Source organism: Camelus ferus, chromosome 13 (genome assembly GCF_009834535.1).
Source record: "Camelus ferus isolate YT-003-E chromosome 13, BCGSAC_Cfer_1.0, whole genome shotgun sequence".
In the NCBI taxonomy this organism is placed as follows: Eukaryota; Metazoa; Chordata; class Mammalia; order Artiodactyla; family Camelidae; genus Camelus; species Camelus ferus.
In genome coordinates this window covers 26,203,233-26,221,244 of record NC_045708.1, presented here as the reverse complement: position 1 = coordinate 26,221,244, position 18,012 = coordinate 26,203,233, and the positions used below count along the sequence as shown (strand labels likewise).

At 53.7% G+C, this 18,012-nt stretch overlaps 1 protein-coding gene across 1 annotated transcript in view; it reads left to right on the top strand.

The window, feature by feature from the left end:
- The first annotated feature begins 5,999 nt into the window (after window positions 1-5,999).
- GRIK3 (glutamate ionotropic receptor kainate type subunit 3) overlaps window positions 6,000-18,012 on the top strand; it is a 225,596-nt gene continuing 213,583 nt past the window's right edge. The window contains exon 1 of the mRNA XM_032495980.1: window positions 6,000-6,581. Within this exon, the coding sequence (XP_032351871.1) occupies window positions 6,467-6,581 (115 nt within the window). The 5' untranslated portion in view covers window positions 6,000-6,466. The remainder of the gene's footprint in view (window positions 6,582-18,012) is intronic.

Sequence of the window (18,012 nt, the reverse complement as noted above, 5' to 3'; positions counted from 1 at the left end):
GCACACTCTGTCTCCAGCTCTCTAAGGAGGGGTGATGGCAGCCTCCCGCCCGCAGGGGGACAGGTGCAGACAGGACTGCTCGCCGCAGCCTCTGAGGGAGGCACGTCTCCAGAAAAATCCACTGCTGGCCAACTTATGCTCTGGTTTTGTCCCACCTCCCCCTCCAACCCCTGCCTCTTACAACACCCTGCAAGGTCAGGGTGTGAGAGTAGGGCGTTAAGCAGCTGAGAGAGCACTGGACTCAGAGTGCAGGAACTTAGGTCATAAGCTCAGTCTTGTCACTTATTTGTCGGACACGGGTCATTTGTGCATTCATTCATTCATTCATTCACTTGTTCATTCATCTGCTCAATCTCTTACGTATTCATTCACACATTCACTGACTCTCCCATCACTCAGTCGCTCTTCCATGTGCTGTCTCCCTATCCCAGTGAGCCAAGTACATGCCTGCTTCTGCCCCACCCTCAACCCCAGCAAGTTATCTGTGGGCAGGTTATTTGGTTCTTCTAAGCCCATCTCTTCATCCTTGGGTTGTTTCAAGGACAAAGGGATCACATGAATGGACCAGTGTGGCTTCTGGCTCAGCATGGTGGCCACACGGGGCACCTCTAATAGGACATCCATCATCAGACCTAGGCTCTGGGGCTTTTTGGACCTCGGATTTTTCCCACAAGTCAAATGCCCAGAGCATCTCCAGGGTCAGGGATGTCAACTGAATCCTGACGCTTGCTGAATTTCACAGTAAAGCAGAAGCTATGAGAGCTGGGTGCTCTGAAGGAGCCACAAAGCCCGGGTGGCTGATTGAGGAGCTCAGTACAGCTCTGGGGAGCCCAGGGCTGTACCATGAGGTTGGACGGTGTCTGAGGTTCAGCCCGAGGAGTGGCTGAGGACAGGAGAAACAGGCAAGTGTCTGCCCAGTCTGGTGGGGAGGCAGCACATACCTGACAGGGTGAGTGGATGGATGTGTTAGTATCTGAGCAAGTGGGTGATTGAGCAAAGGCCTGAATACATGAATGAATGAGTGATCAAAAGCATAGATGATAACTAAGTACAGGAATGAATGAATAAAGGTATAAGTGATTAAGTGGGTGAGTGTGAATGAATGAATGAGTGAACAAAGGTTGACTAGATGGATGAATGAATGAATGAATGTCTGAGTCATTAAGTGATTGAATGAATGAATGAGTTAGAAATGACTGAATGAATGGATGTGAGGATAAATGGGTAAGAGATGAGTAAATGAATCAGTGTAAGAGCAAATGACTGCGTGGATGATCCTATGAACAAATGAATGAATGAATGTGACAGTGAATGTCTAGTGAATGACCGAGTGATCATAGGAATAAGTAAATTAGGGAATGACTGAATGGCTTCAATAAGTGAGTGAGTGACTCTCATCTCCACCCCTGGTACTGGGACCCAGGGACCCGAGAGGCGATGGGTTCCTGTGGACAATTCTCCCTTCCTCCCCTCCCCTGGCAGCAGCAGAACTCATGGGCTTCTTGACTATTGGAGACCGTTCCATTATGCAGAGATACAACAGGATTGCCGTGTAGCATTTACTCCACCAGAACTGCACCCAAACTATTGAAATGCAGATGTCAGTAAAATAACAGATCTCTGGTGGCTTGTCTATCTGTCTCCCTCACTGCTGAGAAATAACTCTCAGCAGTAGGTTAAGCTGACAGTAAACACAGGAATTGACTTCAGTGGGAATGAACTTGCTTGACTGTTGACAAAAATCTAAGGTGATGCAACCCTCACAGGGCTTGTTGCTAGCTCAGGTGGCAGCCGGCCCCACTGCTATGCTTCTTCCTTCTTGGGACAAGGATGAGGGACAAAGGCACCAGGCTGGTGAAAGAGTCCCTGTTCCTGAGCCAAGAGGCAGGTCTCAGTGTCCTAAGAAGGGCAGAGGCTTGGGTCTTGCAGTTGGCAGCAACTTTGCAGAGTAGAGAATGCTGTTAAGTAAAGAGCAGGTATAATATGGCCTCTCCTTCCTCCTGCCCCCTGCTCAGGCAGTGGACAAAGATCAGGTGGGCTGGCAGCTTCTTGTCCCAGCCATCTTCCAGGATAAGATGGTGGGGGGCTTTCTCCCCTCCTCACCAAGGCACCCAGAGCGAGCTGGAGCGCAGTTCTGCAGAGTTGCCACTTAGGGGCGTGGCCAGGGGCCGGCTTCAGGGTCCAGCCCCCACCAGCAGCCTGCCCACCGGGCAGTCTGAAGGGAGATGAAGGTAGGCAGGCTTCGGCAGAGGGCACTCAAGTCCTAGGAATCTGCACTCAGCAACCACACGCCTGTGTTCGGGGGTTTCCTGGGGAAGCGGAGCTCATGAATCTCGGTAACTCGAGCCCAGGGCCTCATCACTCACCGTGATTGTGGGGGGACTGAGAGCCGGAGTGGATCAGTCTAAACAAAACACACACACAGGGGACTCGTCCAAATGAGCCCGCTTGGCCACCACAGGAAGCTCCCTCCTCATCCCCCACCCCCACAGAAGCCAGGGAGGGGTTTGGAGAGGGGCCAGGAGGGGGCCGGCAGACTAGGGTTTCTCTCTCCCCCCAGTCCCCACCTGTGAGCCGGTGGGAGACATGAATCTGGCTGGCAGCGACTTGGGCCAGCTCAGCCGTTTTTTTCGGGGATGTTAATGAAATGCGGGAGCACTTGTCCTTTCAGACAGCGGCTCCTTTTATTTTGGAATGAAAAGCTGCATTAGTCTGAATGAGGTTTGGAGGCTTCATAAATCCGACGCTGACTGCCTCGTTGGGGAGCGAAGAGCAAGGCCTGGCTGGTGGGGAGACTTGTTTACCAACAATTTGAAAAGCCAGGATTGGTGCTCCCAATCCCGGGAGATGTAGCTTGAGATCATGCCAGCCCTGGTGCCCACAGATGGCAGGGCAGCCCAGAGAGGTGCACGATGACAGGGAAAGAGGGCTGCCTGAGGTGGGGACAACGGAGCTCCCCAGTTTGCTCTTGTAAACTCTTGTAAAGGACCCACATCCTATTCTACTCTAGCCTTTCTACAAGCAGCCAGAAGCCCCAGTGAGCCTCCAGCAGAAGTGCCGAGGATCTTCTGCTAGAAGATCTGTCCCCTACTCAGGCCAGACCGAATGGGATAAAAGTCAGGCGTGCCAGCTTAGGATACAGATAGACCTGAATGTGTTTCCTGAATCCGCACCCACAGTGCCTGGCAGTGATGGCCAATAAACATTAGAGGAAGGAAGGAGGGAGGAGAAGGGTCCCATACTAGCTGTGTGACTTTGGACCTCTTAACCTCTCTGAGGCTCAGCGTCTTCAACTGTAAAATGCAAAAATCACACAGATCCTGTCACAGAGGGCTGAGAGAGGGTTAGAGGAAGCAATGCGTGTAAGGTATGCTGAGTGAGTACATCGCCTGGAACACAGAAAACAGGTAATAAATACTAGTGGTCTTTATCCTCACTGCCGTTGTAATGCCTCCCACCCTCCCCTAGACAGGGAGGGAGCGGCCACTGTCCGTTTGGGGAGACCTCTGTGTTACAAAATGGCTTGCAGCTGGGTTCAGAACAAGGCCCAGTCCTGGGCTGGGGGCAGTCCGCTTCCCTCAGACCCCAGGGTTCCAGTGACCAAGCCCCACAGCCCCCGCAGCTTGAGGCTGTTTCCCAGCGCAGCCAACGTGGCAGCAGAGGAAAGCTTCCCTCCACAGCGCTGGCTAACTCCCGCCCACTCTGGGATGCGGCAGGAGTGAGCAAGGCACAGCCAGTGCTGCTTCCCTGGGGTCGGATAAGGGGCTTCGGGCGACAGGGCCACACTCTCACGCCCTGGCATCCTAAGCCTCCCTCTCTGCCTTCATCCATTTGCTTCTCTAGCACCATTCTCCTTCTTGGCTTTCTTGGAGACTGCTGCTCCTCCTCCTGCTCTCCACCCTTCATCCCTCTCTCCCACTGGCCTTTCCCAGGGTTCTGGTCTGGGATGTTGCTCTGCCCTTTCCCTAGAGTCCCTTCTGCTTCTTCAGTTTCCCCGCGAGGCCACTTGTTCCCTACACCCTGCCCCTCTCAAGGCAAGAGGCTGCCCATAGGATAACCAATGTGGAATTAGCATCCAGGCTCTCCCCTCCTGCCTCGGCCCCTAACCATCCTTGGGCACTGCTAGTGATGCTTTCAGAGCCTTGCATCCTTTGCCTTGAGTTCAGATCCTGCCAACCCCCCTTCCATTTCCTTATTAGGGCATTTTCTTCCTTAGAGAATAGCCAGGACTTTCTGGTTCCTCTGAGCATCTAAACTAGCTGTGGAAGCTGATAAGTGATGTGTATGGGGTGTCCAGTCTTGAATAAAGAGGCTCCCTCAGCTTTATCCTGGAGGGTGGGTCCTTATGCTCCCCTCTCCTGCACTTCCTCCTTGCTGGTGCCCATTGGGGCCCGTTACTCTCTATCAAGAGGTGGCAGCTGCTGCTTCTCTGGCTCTGGTCTGCTTGTCCTTCCCTCTTGTCCCTCGGGCAACATTTTTCAGTGGCTGCTTGGGAAACCAGCCACTCCTGCTTGAAGGTGAGGAAGCCCCAAAGTCTGGGGGAAAAAAAGAAAAGAAAGGTAACCTCCATTTGCTGGAGGATCTTTGAGGGTGCCCTGGAGACCAGCACATCTCCTTCCCTTCTCAGGAGGGGGTCCCTGGGACTCTCTCCTCCTTCCCCTACAGCTACCATCCCCTCCATTTCAGGTGGTAGGGAGTCCTCCCAGCCCTCAGTCGACAGGATTGGCCACGCTACAATATTCACATTCCCACACAAAGCCACCGCCTCCTATGTCTGGACTGGGAGGGAAAGGAAAGACTGAGAAATTAACAGGCCAGATAGAGCCCGACTCATAGTCTGTTTGTAAGAAAATTAAAGATTTGTTTTTCAGATGTTGGGGGGCATGCTCTTACCGGACAGCTGGCAAATGGGAGAGTTTGGGAATGATGGAATAGATCAAATTATTTAAATGAGGAAAATAAATTCACACACAGCCTAGCCGCTGCCCGGTGACAGATCCGTTTATTTATCTACTGTATCGGCACCACTTTGTCTCTGTCAAAAAGGTCATTAAACTCGCCTAACTGCGTATTTCGCAGCCTCCTGCTCCAGACTCGCTCCACAGCCCTTCCCTTCCCTCGACACCCAGCGCCACTTGAAAAAAATTTTATTATTGCTAATAAACAAGGATTTTTTTAACCCCTTCTAGCTTGCTCCCCCATGGGTCCTGCTCCATCCCATGGAAAATTACAGTTTCTCTATTCTTTCTCAGGAGGAATGGAGGGGGGGGGCAGACCCTCCTGCAGTTGGACAAGAGGGATGGGAAGTCGCAGGGTGTATCTCAGCCGCCCCTCTGTATGGAAGGATTTAGCCATCTTCCTGAGAAGCCTCTGTAGTTACAGTGCGCGGTCAAGTCCTGCCTTCCACAGCAGAGGGTCTTGCCTGGGCTCTCCCACCCCAACCAGCTCCTGCAGCTCCCCTAGCCCAGCGTGGACAATTTTCTTTGAATTCTGTCTCCCCTGAGTCCCAGCTCCAACTCGAACTCTGCTTCCACGAGGGATGGGATTAGGGAGGGAAACCGCCTCCTGGGTCAGTCTACGGCCGCAGCCGTCCAGCCCGCGCCGGCTACGTGGGAGCCGGAAGGCGAGACTCCGCAGACGGCGGGCTCCGGGGCCCTCTGCTCCTGGCGGGCGCGTCTCCTCCAGCTGGTCGGGCTGCTAGGCTGCCGCCGTCTCCCAGCTCGCGGGGCCAGCTCTCGTGCTCCACGCCCGGCTCGCAGGCTCCGTGCCCTCGCAGTTGAAGGGACTAGGGGCCGCAGGGCGGATGGGGACGTCTGGGAAGCGAGGAGAGTCCTCGTTTTCTCCGGGCGTCCCCCCAAACCAGGTCCCGGGTCCCCTTCCCCGCCCCCTGCGCAGGTGTGAGCTCGCGAGTGTACGCTTCGGCGGGTGTGAGTGTGAAGTGTGTGTGCGCGGGGGAGTGCGCGGAGGGAGCGCGGGCGGCGGGCGGCGCGAGAGGCGGGAGGCAGGGCGCGGGGGAGGGGGCTGGGAGGGAGTGTGTGCGCGCGTGCAACTCCACTCCGGGGCTTTGTGCGAGCCCGGGCGATAGCATCCGCGGCGGCTGGAGGAGGAGCGGCCGGAGACGCGTGCAGCCCGCCCGCCAGCGCCCGGCAGCCGGGCAGGTGGGAACCCGCGCGGGAGTCGAGCCGACGCGAGCCGGAGCCGAGTCCGAGCGGAGCCCGGGCGGAGCCCAGGAGCCTCGTTCTTGGGCGGCCCGTGGGCGACAGCCGGGCGGGGCGGGCGCCGGCGGGGCGGCCCCCCAGTAAGATGTGCGCGGCGCCGCGGGGCGCCCCCCACTCACAGCAGCGCTCGGGAGCCGGGCAGCTGGGCCAGGCGGCGCCTCAGGGGCTGCTGCGCGCCCGCGCCTAGAGCTGCCGCCCCAGGGAGCCCACCACGGCCGCGCCCCGGGTACGCTCGGCGGCGCCCAACGATGACCGCTCCCTGGCGGCGCCTCCGGAGTCTGGTTTGGGAATACTGGGCCGGGCTCCTCGTGTGCGCCTTCTGGATCCCAGACTCGCGCGGGATGCCCCACGTCATCCGAATTGGTAAGGGCTCCCCGGAGCCGGGGGTCTCCGTGCGCCCGGGCAGGGGAGGGAACGAGGGGCCTCTGAACGCGACCCTAAGAGATTTTCCAACCTCTCTCCGGGGTGCCGGGGCCAGGTGACCACCAGGAGCTCGACCCATTAAGGACAAAGTTCCAAAGCCGGGGTCACGGGCCTTACTTATTGACAAGGAGGCAGCCAGCCGGGCTGCGGCTGGCGAGGGGCCCTTGGCGCGCTCCTGGGAGGCCAGACCTGGCGGAGTGTAGCGAAGTGTTCCGGTCCCAGCCCGAGTCGCGGGCGCATTTCCAGGAGACTGCTAGCAGGACCGGCCACAGACCGAGTTCTGGGACCCGGCTTCTCCGCGAAGCGGGAACCCTGGGGAAGGCGCCAACTTCTCTTCCTTCCCTGCTCCCCGCGGGCCCGTTGCCCCGACCTGAGGCATGGCTGGAGCGGCCGCGGCGGGGACTCAGGGTCCGGCTTCGCATTACGAGGGCAGTCGGTCTCCTCTCCTGGTGGCCGCTCTCGGCCTCGGTGGCCCCGGTTCAGCCCCGTGGCTCGGGGCAGGGGAGGGGCGGCCCTCGTTGGTCGCTCCAGCCGTCCGTCGCGGCCGAGGCCTCTCTCCCGCCTGGGGCTGCGCAGGCGGGGGGAAGGGAGCAACGGAGCCTCCCCAGCGCAGCCAGGGAAGGCCACGAGAGGCATGCGAGTGGTTTTTAAAGTTACCCGAAATCCCTCCGCAGCCGGCGGCGGCTGGCGGGGCCGCGCGCAGCTTTCTGGAGCTCTGGCGTCTCCGCGTCTATACTCGCCAGAGACTCTTACTACGGGCTTTAACTTTGTTGTGGCCGCCCCAGGCACCGTGTAGGCAGCGCTATCGGCTGTGCGGCGGGCCCTGAGTGTCCCAGGCCCGAGACCGCCACGGCTGGGCCCGGCCTGGCCACGCGGGAGCCTCCGTCACGCAGGCCCTGTGCACGCCGCCAGGCCGGAGACCTGGGCCGCCTGGGTTCGCTAGGCGCCACCACCAGCATCTGGCACAAGGAGGCCAGAGCTCTGCTGAGCCGGGACAACCTTCCTTCCCTGTGGCTCTAATCCAGGCGCGGACTCTGGAATGCCAGCGTCGTGGGGGGTGCAGGGAACCAATATCGAGCTTGGTTTCCTCACTTGAGGTTTTCCTAGGAAGCAGGCAGAAATCCTGAGGGTGCCTCTCTCCTCCCTGGCTCTCTCCTGGATCCCAGATCCTCTTGAACTGGACGTCTGGACCAGGAGTAGAGTACAGCCCCCAGCACTGCCCACGCTGGGGTCTTTCTGTCCATGCCCAGGACCCTGGCAGGCAGACATTTGAGGCAGAGGAATCCAGGCACCGGACTCTGGGGACAACCCTCTCGGCCAGGCTTAACCCTTTGCAGCCCAGGCTGCTCCTGGCAAACAAAAAATGTCTTTTGTATTTCTGCGCCTTTTGCTGCCCCAGCACCGAGTTTGGTCACCATTCCAGGAGCAGGCAGCCCCTAACTAGTGGGCCAGCCCTTCCTTTATTCCCTCCTTCCTTCCCTCTGTTTTTGTTTTTGTTTTTATTTTTGTTTGTTTTGGTTTTTTTGTGGGCCTACATGGTAGGGCACCCTTGGAAGAAAAGAAGGGGGACTCAAAAGGTGCTATGCACCCAGTCCACGCATTGCAGTTTCCTCTTCTGTGGTCCTTCCTCTGTAGGGGTGTGATGCCTACACTCCCAGCCCAGCATCAGGGATGGAGGTCTTACGGGGGCTCAGGGAGACAGGAACAGGTGAGGGAAGCCCCAAAAGGATGAGCTGAGGAGGGCAGAAAGATGTATCCTCACCTGCTCCCTCTTGCTGTGAAATGAAATTGACTTGCACTGGGGGACTCCTCACTGCCCTGAGGGGAAGCCCCAAGCCTGCCCGCCCTTTCTTGGGTTCAGTGTGTAATAATGCAATTAAGGATGGCAAAGCCCTCCTCTCTTCTAATCTTCTTCATATTAAGCCCCAGGATTAATTAGCGTGTCGGCCCAAGCCATTTATATCCGAGAGCCCTGCCCTATTTGATTCCCAGCCGGAGGACTAGGGTGCTGTGCCGATGTCAAATGTGACCGCCAGAGCTGTGCCAGCTTGGAAGGAGGATGGGAAGGCTCTGAGGCCTCTGGGCTTCTCTGGAGCTTCCTGGAGAGCTGAACTTCCATCCTTCTGAGCTCAGGCTGGAGCCTCAGCTGGGGCCAGGGGCTACAGTGGATGTGGCACAGAGAGAGAGACAGAGAATCTCATGCTGAGACCCAAACACAGCACCTTGGCTGGGCCCGATGCCATCTCCCTTTTCTTCTCTCTCCCCACCCCTGGGATCTCAGGGCTCTGGCTGAGGAATCGAGGGCTGTAGGAATTGAGACTCAGGAAATTGAGCTCCGGGATGTGCTGGGTGCGTCTGGTTTCCCAGACTGGTGCCTGAGCTGGCTGCGCTGGGAGCCGAATCCTTCTCCAGCAGGCAGGCGTTGCCCAGCACCAGCCTGGGAGAAGGTTTCCCTGCAGGTGTGCAAGGTTCTTTTTGGGCTGGGGAGCAGCATACCCGCCCCTTCTCTTTGTGCCTTTTTTTGGGGCTGAAATTTCCTCTTAGACAAGGAGATGGATAGCTCAGTAGTGTGACAGAGTGTTCAAACAATCCGTCTTGAATAGATGAATTGCGTTGCTCTGTCTTTTTGTAATTGTGTCTATCAGAGGGAGAGGTCAAGGCATTGATTGCTTGGATGGTTTGCAAGTAACAAAGGAGAGTGAGGGAGAGAGCGAGGGAGAGAGAGTAATTGGATTGTAGTCTGCGGGAAAAAAATGATCATTGATTATTTTATATGAATATGTGGAAGATGTATTCTGTGTGTGATTATCAAATGTTGCTCATTGAAGGTTTTCAAGGCATATTGTTCAGCATTTTATTATTATTATTATCATCGTTATTATTGTTCAGATGGATCCTAGTCATAACTCACAGAAAGCAGCTTAATGCATGGGTCCTCCCAGCCAAATGCGGTTCCGTGGACTCTTGTGGGAACCTGGATTTCCTGGTTATGTGACCTAGAAGCTGAAGTGGAGGGGCCCTGGGCTGGGAGCCAGGAGGCCTGGGTTTTTTGCTTTGCCTTCCACCAGTTTTCTGGGCCAACTTGGTCAAATCACACTCTCCCATCAACCTCAAGCCTCAGTTTCTCCATCTATAAACTACTGAGTTGGCCATGATGGTTTTGGATATTCTGTGGTTTCAAAGTTCCCTTTAGTGCAGGCTCACGGGGACTATCAACGCCATCATAGGTTTCGTGGCTAGGTCTTTGCTTGCATTACGTACACACCACAGGATTCAGGGCCAGCCTGGAATTTGAAAAGGGAACCAGACAGTGGTGGTGGCAGCTGGGGAGCTCGAGTGGATGGTGGTGATTTCTAGTCAGCCATGGGGGAGATTTAGAGCCAAATGACTGCAGAGACATAAAGCAGGTGTGTGTGTGTGGGCAGTGGGGAGGTGACGAGTAGGGTGGGAGGGATGGGTTGGCTCAGCACCGGACTCTCGAGCATCTACAGAGCAGAACAGAGTTTCAAGGCTGCCCAGCGGGCATAGAAGTCTCTCCCGGGGGCTTGAAGTCCCCTCCCCAAGAGTTCCCAAATCAGCCCTGTCTGCATCTCCTCCCATCAGTTCACCCAAACGATCCTGAATGTTCATATCCTGAGTTTGGGAGCCGCTGTGTGTAAAACAATGAGAAATTTCTCACAGTGACTGGTGATGTGCTGAAACATCGCTGCTGTGGAGGAGCAGACAGGAGCTGAATGAAGATCAATAGGGTTTTCCCCCCTGGAAGTAAACAGCTTCAGACAAGACCTGGGAGTGGCCCGAGGGGCCTTAGAAAGCATCAACTTGAGGAATCTCTGCCTCCACTTTCTAGCCCTGCTGCTTCTGTCAGCCCGGGCTCCCCTCCTTCTGGAGCTGGAGTTTAATTTCTTCTCGATGCCTGCCTTGCACTGCGTTAAACGTTAAACTGTCTTTTGACGTCAGGATGATCTGGGGTTTTGCGAGATGGTTAATGCAGGGTGAGCCAGCCCACTGTCCTGACTAGGCCCTTCCAAGGTCACTTGCATCCCCCTGCCACCACCACTGGCACAACAGCTGACTTCAGAAGTCCAGCCGGCTGTGCTTTTCGAAAGGGCTTTCAGGAGCGGCTTTTCATCCCCACCCGTCAGAAACACAAGGCTGCTTGGCTGCTTTTAGGATCCTTCGTGGGACCTGGGAGCCTCCCTGAGTCCCCACGTTCCCACAGGCACTCTGTGTCCCTGCCCCAGGAAACAGCCCCGTCCGTGGGGGAGGAGGTGCAGATACCCTGTAGATACTAGAACAACCCCTTCGGGGTGGGGGGTGGGCAGTGGTGCACGGCCGCATGCAGGGGGGCTCAGGACTGCTTGGGGTACTCTTTTTGGGGAAGACCTGATTGTGCTTCTACACCTGGGACTATTGCTGACCTGCCGAGGCCAGGCTTTCTCCATGCTGTCGCCGTCAGCTGCCTCTGCCTCTGCCTCCCTCCTCGCTGGCTCAGGACCCTCCGAGGTTCCCTTTGGCTGGGCAGCAGCAGAGAGGAGCCCGGCCTCACCAGTCCTTGCCTGGCAGGCAGAGGGGACTGGAGCTCCAGGAGCAGGGCCCTTTCTCCAAGGCTAGCACCCAGCAGGCCCTAGCTTGTCCTCCCCAGAGGCTGGTGTGATGGGACAGGAGCTTTGGATGGATGCATAGGCCGAGGGAGGGCCTGGTGCAGAGGGCGGGGGCTTGTTGGCTGGAATAGCTCTTCTGGCGGGTGCTGATTCCCCAGCAGCAGCACCAGGGGGCAGTGTGCCTGTGCCGAGGCGGCCGCGCCATCTCTGGCCTGGGACCCCACCTGGGTCTGGAGCAAAGTCAAAATAATAAAATGATACACAACAGCAATACGATGGCGCCGATTTATTGAGCACTTACTAGCTGCCAGGCACTGTTCTTTTCAAACAATGACTCCTCGCTTGGGTAGGAAGGGCTCCAGGAATGTAGCTGTTGCATTTTTTTTTCCCTCACCATCTTTTTTCGCCTTCACCACCTGGCAGATATTATCCTCATTTGGCCGATGAGGAAACTGAGCTTGGTGAAGTCCCTTGCCCAAGATCATGTGGCCAGTGAGTGGGGGAGGTAGGATAAGAACTCCTGCCAGCCTGACCCCAGATCCTGTGTTTTTAACCGTCGTTGTGGTGGGAACATAAGAAGCACTGGTTTTCACAGGCGCTGAATGCCACCCCCCAACCCACCCCCAGTTCTGGGTGGCATCGCTGGGCTGGGCTCTTTGGCTCACTATGGGTGATGGCTGTGTGGGCTTTGTGACATTAAATTGTACCAGTGTCAGTTTTCAGAGTCAGACTGACCTTGCCAGTGGGCCACCGGGCAGCTAGCTATGCTTCCTCTAGAGGAAAGGTATAGACGGCCTTTTTCACCCTTCCTGCGCCTGCAACATATATCCTTACACTGAATACACCCACCTTGTCTGGGATTCTGGACTTCTGGACTCTGCCTAACACTTTAATCAAAGCCCCAGATATAGTTTGGACTCTCCCACAGGAATCCCTCTATTCTGGAAATTCCAGCCTATGTGTCACCCTAGTAGCCATCAGGCTGTCCTCAAAGACTTCATCAGAGCCTTGAGGAAACTCCAGGGCCACGTGTCTGTGTCTCCCTCTTCTTCCATCCTCTTCAGCTGGTGGCCTGACCAGAGAAGGTGGTCAGTGCTTTAGCTCTTTGCCCTTCCTTCCTTCCTTCCCCCACCTCCCTTTTCCCTCCCCAATCCCATCTCCTCTCCCCTCCAGCATCCTTTCCAGGCTAATAGGTTTTACGGTCATTTTATTTTTAAGCAAGGGTCACTTGCTGACCTTCTAAGTAAGCCCTGCCTTGCCTTGAACTGGGTCTGGTGGACAATAGGAGGGTCAGGTCCATTGGCGCTGGGCCCTGGGGTATGTGTTGTTGTCCCACAGACACTGTGGGTTGGTGTGGGGACCTGGGTGCCAGAGATGCCCAGTCCACCCTTCCCCTTCCACCTCTGCAGGAGCAAAGGCAAGCCCACATTCACCTTTCTTGTAGACCGTGTTCCTTCTTCCAGGAGACAATGGGAGACTGGGATAATAGTGGCCACCAGGGACTGAACTGTTCTGGAAGTGGGGAAAACTGCTCTGCTCAGAGTCCCTACAGAGGTGACAGACTGGGGACAAGCACAATCAAAGGGGTCAGGTTATTTTCCAGAGCCTCAATTTCCCCGTGTGTCAAATGGGGAAGAGACTACCTACCTCAAAATGGAGTTAAACAGATGTAATGTCTTTTCAGGAAAGCTTAAATCCTGTCCAAGATCAGCATTACTCCTTCCTATTGTGGAAGGAGAGGAGTCTGATGCCAGCACTGAGCAAGGGACTGGGGTGAGGTGAGTGAGGCTGCTGGGGTAGCAGGATTTAAGGAGGCTCTCAAGTGGTGACCCTGCTTTTGCTCAACTGGCTGTGAGAGTAAGCACGCGCCTCCTTAAATTTTGTGCCCCAGGTGCCTCACTGGCCCGGACTATTTTATAGCTGCTGGGCCCCAGGGCACTCCGCCCTACCTACATTGGTTAATTTCCTTGGAGTTACCTCCAGGGTCTGCTCGACCTCCTGCTGCAGCCAGGCACTCTCCTCCCCACTAGGCTTGCGTGCCCACATCCCTCTCCTGTCTTCCTTTGACCTTTGTGCCTTGTTTACTAATGCTTACTGACCTTGACTGTAGCTATGCTTGTGGGTAGGTCAAAGGCTTTCTCTAGTGAAGAAGTTTTTGGAGTCAAATGATGTATTTCATTGATTCTAAGATGGATTCTTTCCCTCCCACCCTCCCCAGCACAGTTTCACATCTTTGAAATCAGTCTGTGTCTCCCATGTCAAATCCCAGTTTACTTGTGGATTGTTCCTTTCTTGGCACCTCCAGGCATAATGGTGTGTCTTGGGTTTGGTGGAATGTGGTGGGTCTGAGTTTGAGCCGGGGTGTCCACCGAGCTAGCTGTGTGACCTTGGGCGAGTCACTTCACCTCGGAGCCTCCATTTCCTCATCTACGAGATAGAACTATTAATATTAGGTTAAATCGTATTCAGCTAGTTTTGACTTATAAAAAATTCATATGGTTGAGCCTTACAGTGTAGTCTTCATAAGGTTATTCTGAGAATTAAAGGAGATAAAGAATATAAAGCTCTTTGCCCAGAGCCTGATTCTTAATAAATGTTAGGAGAAAAAGTATTCGCCAAGGGTGGAGACTTTGTCTCTGCCATCAGAATCTGAGCTCTGAGGCTGTCTGCTTCCTATATGTCCTCTGCCTTGTGCCAACCCTGGTGCTCAGTCCCTGCAGCTCAGCATGTGACTTTTGCCCACTTCCCGCATACCCATGTGCCCGGCAGTGGAATGGATGGCACCGGCAGCCTGCGACAGTTACTTGCCATGCTAGGAAGCAAGAGCGGTGCCCTTCCTAGGATGCTCCGGTACATCTAGAAGCTTCCAGACTCCTCCTAGCCTGTTATTTGTCACATACCTGCAGATCACAGTGTGCTGGTTCTTCCCTACATGTGCAGTGTTTTAACTGAAATGCATTTTGCATGTAGTCAGACCTGGGAAGACCCTGTTTATGGGATGCTCCAGAGGGATTGGTCCAGGGAGTCCTGATCAATCTTTCTTGGATGGGGAGTCCAAACTTGCTTCCTCAGCAAGTCGGTGTATCCCAGAGAGGGTCTGCGGCTGGAGGCTGGGCCTCAGGGGATAGACATTGCTGGTTCTGCTGGGAGACACCAGGTAATGAGTCCACGGCAAAAGCCAGGGAGGAGAGAGTCCCCATGGTGATCTTACAGATCGGAGATAATGAGATGGAGTGAGATCCGGGGGGAGTGGCAGCTTCGACTCCAAATCCTTTGGTGCTATGCTGAATGGTGGTTAAGGAAGGCAGAGGGAAAAAGAGGAGAGAGAGGAGCTAAGATTGCAGTTTGTGTGAAGAGGGTTCCAATACATAGGAGACAATTAAGTCTTTTGCTATTAAAGGGACTGATGCAGACAGGCTGCGATGGAAGGGGGTTTATAGAGTTCTCAGAACCACTGCAGGGATGAGCTCTTTAAATATGGGAATGAGGGAGAGGGAGACTTCTGCAAAGCCTTCCTGCATCTGCTTTGCAGAACTGAAATATGCTATTCCAAAAAGCCTGCCCAATTGGGCGGAAAAGCCGGAGCAGGGAGCCAAGGACTTCCCAGGGCTCCAGGCATCACATTTCCTGTCTATGGTGAAGAATCACAGAATCCAGGCTGAAAAGAACCCCAGGGGTCAGTTTGGCCCCTGCTTCTTAAACATTAACATGCACCAGAATCACCTGGAGTGCTCAGTAAACTAGACTGCTGGGTCCCACCCCCAGAGCTCCTGATTCAGTGGATCTAGGGTGAGGCCTGAGAATTTGCATTTTAACAGGTTCCCAGATAATGCTGATGCTGCTTATCTGGGGACGACACTCTAAGAACCACTGTGCTAAGTCACTGGAGCACCCTCCTATTAGGTGGAAATCTAGTCTCTGATTGAATATCTCCTGTAACAGGAAGCTCACCATTTTTCGACCACGCTTTTGTTCTTTATTGCAAACGTTTTGGCTCATTCCAACTTTTGTTGTACATTTTCCCCTAAAATTGGTTTCCCTGCAGTTCCAGAAGGCAGGATAACTTGAACGTTGAGAGTGTAGGATCTGAAATCCATCTGTCTAAGTTTGAGCTCTCATTCCCTCTTTCCAGGCTATGTCACTTTGGGTAAGTCATTTAACTTCTCTAAGCCTCGATTTCCTCACGTGTAAAATGGGGATAATAATAGACTTGACCTCATGCGATGATTATGAGAATTAACATGCCTGGCCCAAAGGAAGCTTTCCATATATTTTAGCAATTTAACATTGTGGATAAGCTCACAGGTTCTGGAATCTGACAGCCTGAGTTTGAGGGCTGCCTCCATCACTTTCTACCTGTGTGATCTTGGGCAAATTATTCAATCTACAGTAATAATAATACTAGTAGTGACAGTAGTACCTGCCTCATGGTTTTTTTTTTCAAATTGAAGTACAGTCAATTACAATGGGTCAATTTCTGGTGTACAGCACAATGTCCCATTCATGCATATACATCCATATATTTGTTTTCATATTTTTTTTCATTGAAGGTTATTACAAGATATTGAGCGTAGTTCCCTGTGCTGCCTCATGGGGATTTTATAAGGATTAAATGAGTTAATGTACATAATGTGTTTAGACCACAGCCATGGTAAGCACTCAGTAAATGTTACCATTGTTCTTACGATTATGCTCACCCCATCTTCTGATATTGGTTTGGATTTGCACCCTGCCCCACTGTGCAACCCTACAGAAATGTAAAGGCGTTTCTCCAGACTAAAGATGCCCAGTCCTTCCAGCGTGGTGTCGAGAGCTAACCGCAGTCCCGCTTATGTGTTGAAAACTGGTAACCTCATCACCAACACCTCCGTGTTGGTGTCTACTTATACAACCCCAGGTTACTTCAGCCTTTTCAGCAGCCATTTCAACTGTGTTGATTTATACTGAGCTAATGGTCTCATGAGATCGCAAGGTCTTTTCCACAGGCATCGCTTCTCTCTTTGGCAGTTGATCTTTTGAACCTAGAGGCAGGACCTGTCATTTATTTCTAGGAAACCGATCCTTGAACCTCAGGGCAGTTATTCTTGCTCTTTGTTTCTGGACCACCAAAGCCTGTTCCCATCTCTCCGTCCTTGGGAGGTAGGCATGGATTTCACCCTCTTCTTCCTCCCTTGCTTGCCTTCAGGGGGCTGTGGTGGAGAAGTAAGTGGTTGTTGGCCTGTGGTTGGGGTTGGGGAACCACTGATCTGGACAGTGAGGCTTTTTTGGCTCCCTTTCTGTTGTCTGGCATGCTTCATGCCATCTGAGCCTGGGATGAACGTGCCTTCCCTCACTTCGGCAGGCCCTGCCATCAACACATTAGGCAGGAAATGACCAATGTCAGAGTCTGTTGGCTCTAGTCAGTGGTCTTGGATCCACTGCCCTACACTTTAACCAGCTTCAGAATCCCACTGGCCTCCTCTTGCTTTCAGGCCCTGTCTGACCTGCTATGGTTGGCTTCTCCGGGCTCATGCACTGTCCCTTCTTGCCTCACACACACTCTATGCCCCTCTGTGCTGAACATCCAAGTCCTCAGAAGGCACTGCACTTTCCCTCACACTCAGACTCTGCTCTTGGTATTCTTTCTGGCTAACTTCTAGCCATCCTTCCTTCAGGTCTCAGCAAACATATCTTTTCCTCCAGGAAGCACTTCTTGACTCTCACCTCCTTCTATGAGTCCCCACAGCACCCTGAACTTCCCTTGTCATAGCACTTGCTGTATTGTAATTTTTGGTTACCTTAGAGAGAAGCTCTCTTAGAAAAGTCTTAGAGACAAGCAGGGACGTAGGGACCACAGCTGGCTTAGTCACCACTTTGCCCAGTGCATCTAGCACCATGTGTGACTCATAGTAGGTGATTAAGAACTATCTGCTGAGTAAATGAATGCCTTGATGAGCACAGTCATTTGAATATAAGTCCACCTAACTGCCCTGACATTCAGCTCAACACTTCTTTCATGTTGTCAACAAGGGTTTCATAAGACATTGTTAGATTCTGCTGTGAAGTCAGTGTTTTAATGATGTCTGTTCTTCTGCTACAGTAATTCAGTACTTTCTTTGCCAAGACCTTTCGCCTGCAGTTTGTTGGGCAGAGCTGGGGTATTTAGGGGAATGGGTCTTTCTCCCACAGACCTAGGATTGGCCTTTACATCCATTGTCCGCTTCATATCATGATGATTCTCCTTTTGAGAAGAGGAGAAGTTATTGACTTCAATAAGAGGCAAAAGAAAAGACCACGATCCTCCTGCCTTTTCTGAACTCACCCCTCTCTCCTTCCCACTTACCCCTCAGCATCTCTGCAGCTCCCTCTGCGAGCTGACCCACAGAAGAGAACTTCTGTTCCATCCTCACCAGGTGGGAGGTGGGTCACTCAGGACAGCTGCCAGGCAGACCTATAGCTGTGCCACTTGCTCTGCTGCCAGTTTTGGGTCAGAGGCTTCTCCTTTTCCTGTTGACACCACATCACTGGATCCTGCTAGGATGTGTAGACAGTTCTACATGACTATTTTGGGTAAAGTGAGGTGTTGACAGTTAACCTGGAGATTCAGGTTGTGCAGACAGTCAACCTGGGTCATTTAGCCCTGGGAGCACACACATCATGCACACTGGGTTCTGGTAGTGTGAATGCATGTACTTGTGTGTGTTTGTGTACTTGTAAGAGACGACCAAGGGAAGATTTGCTTCTCTAGCACAGGGTTCCCAAATTGGAGTTCGGTAGCCATTCTTTAT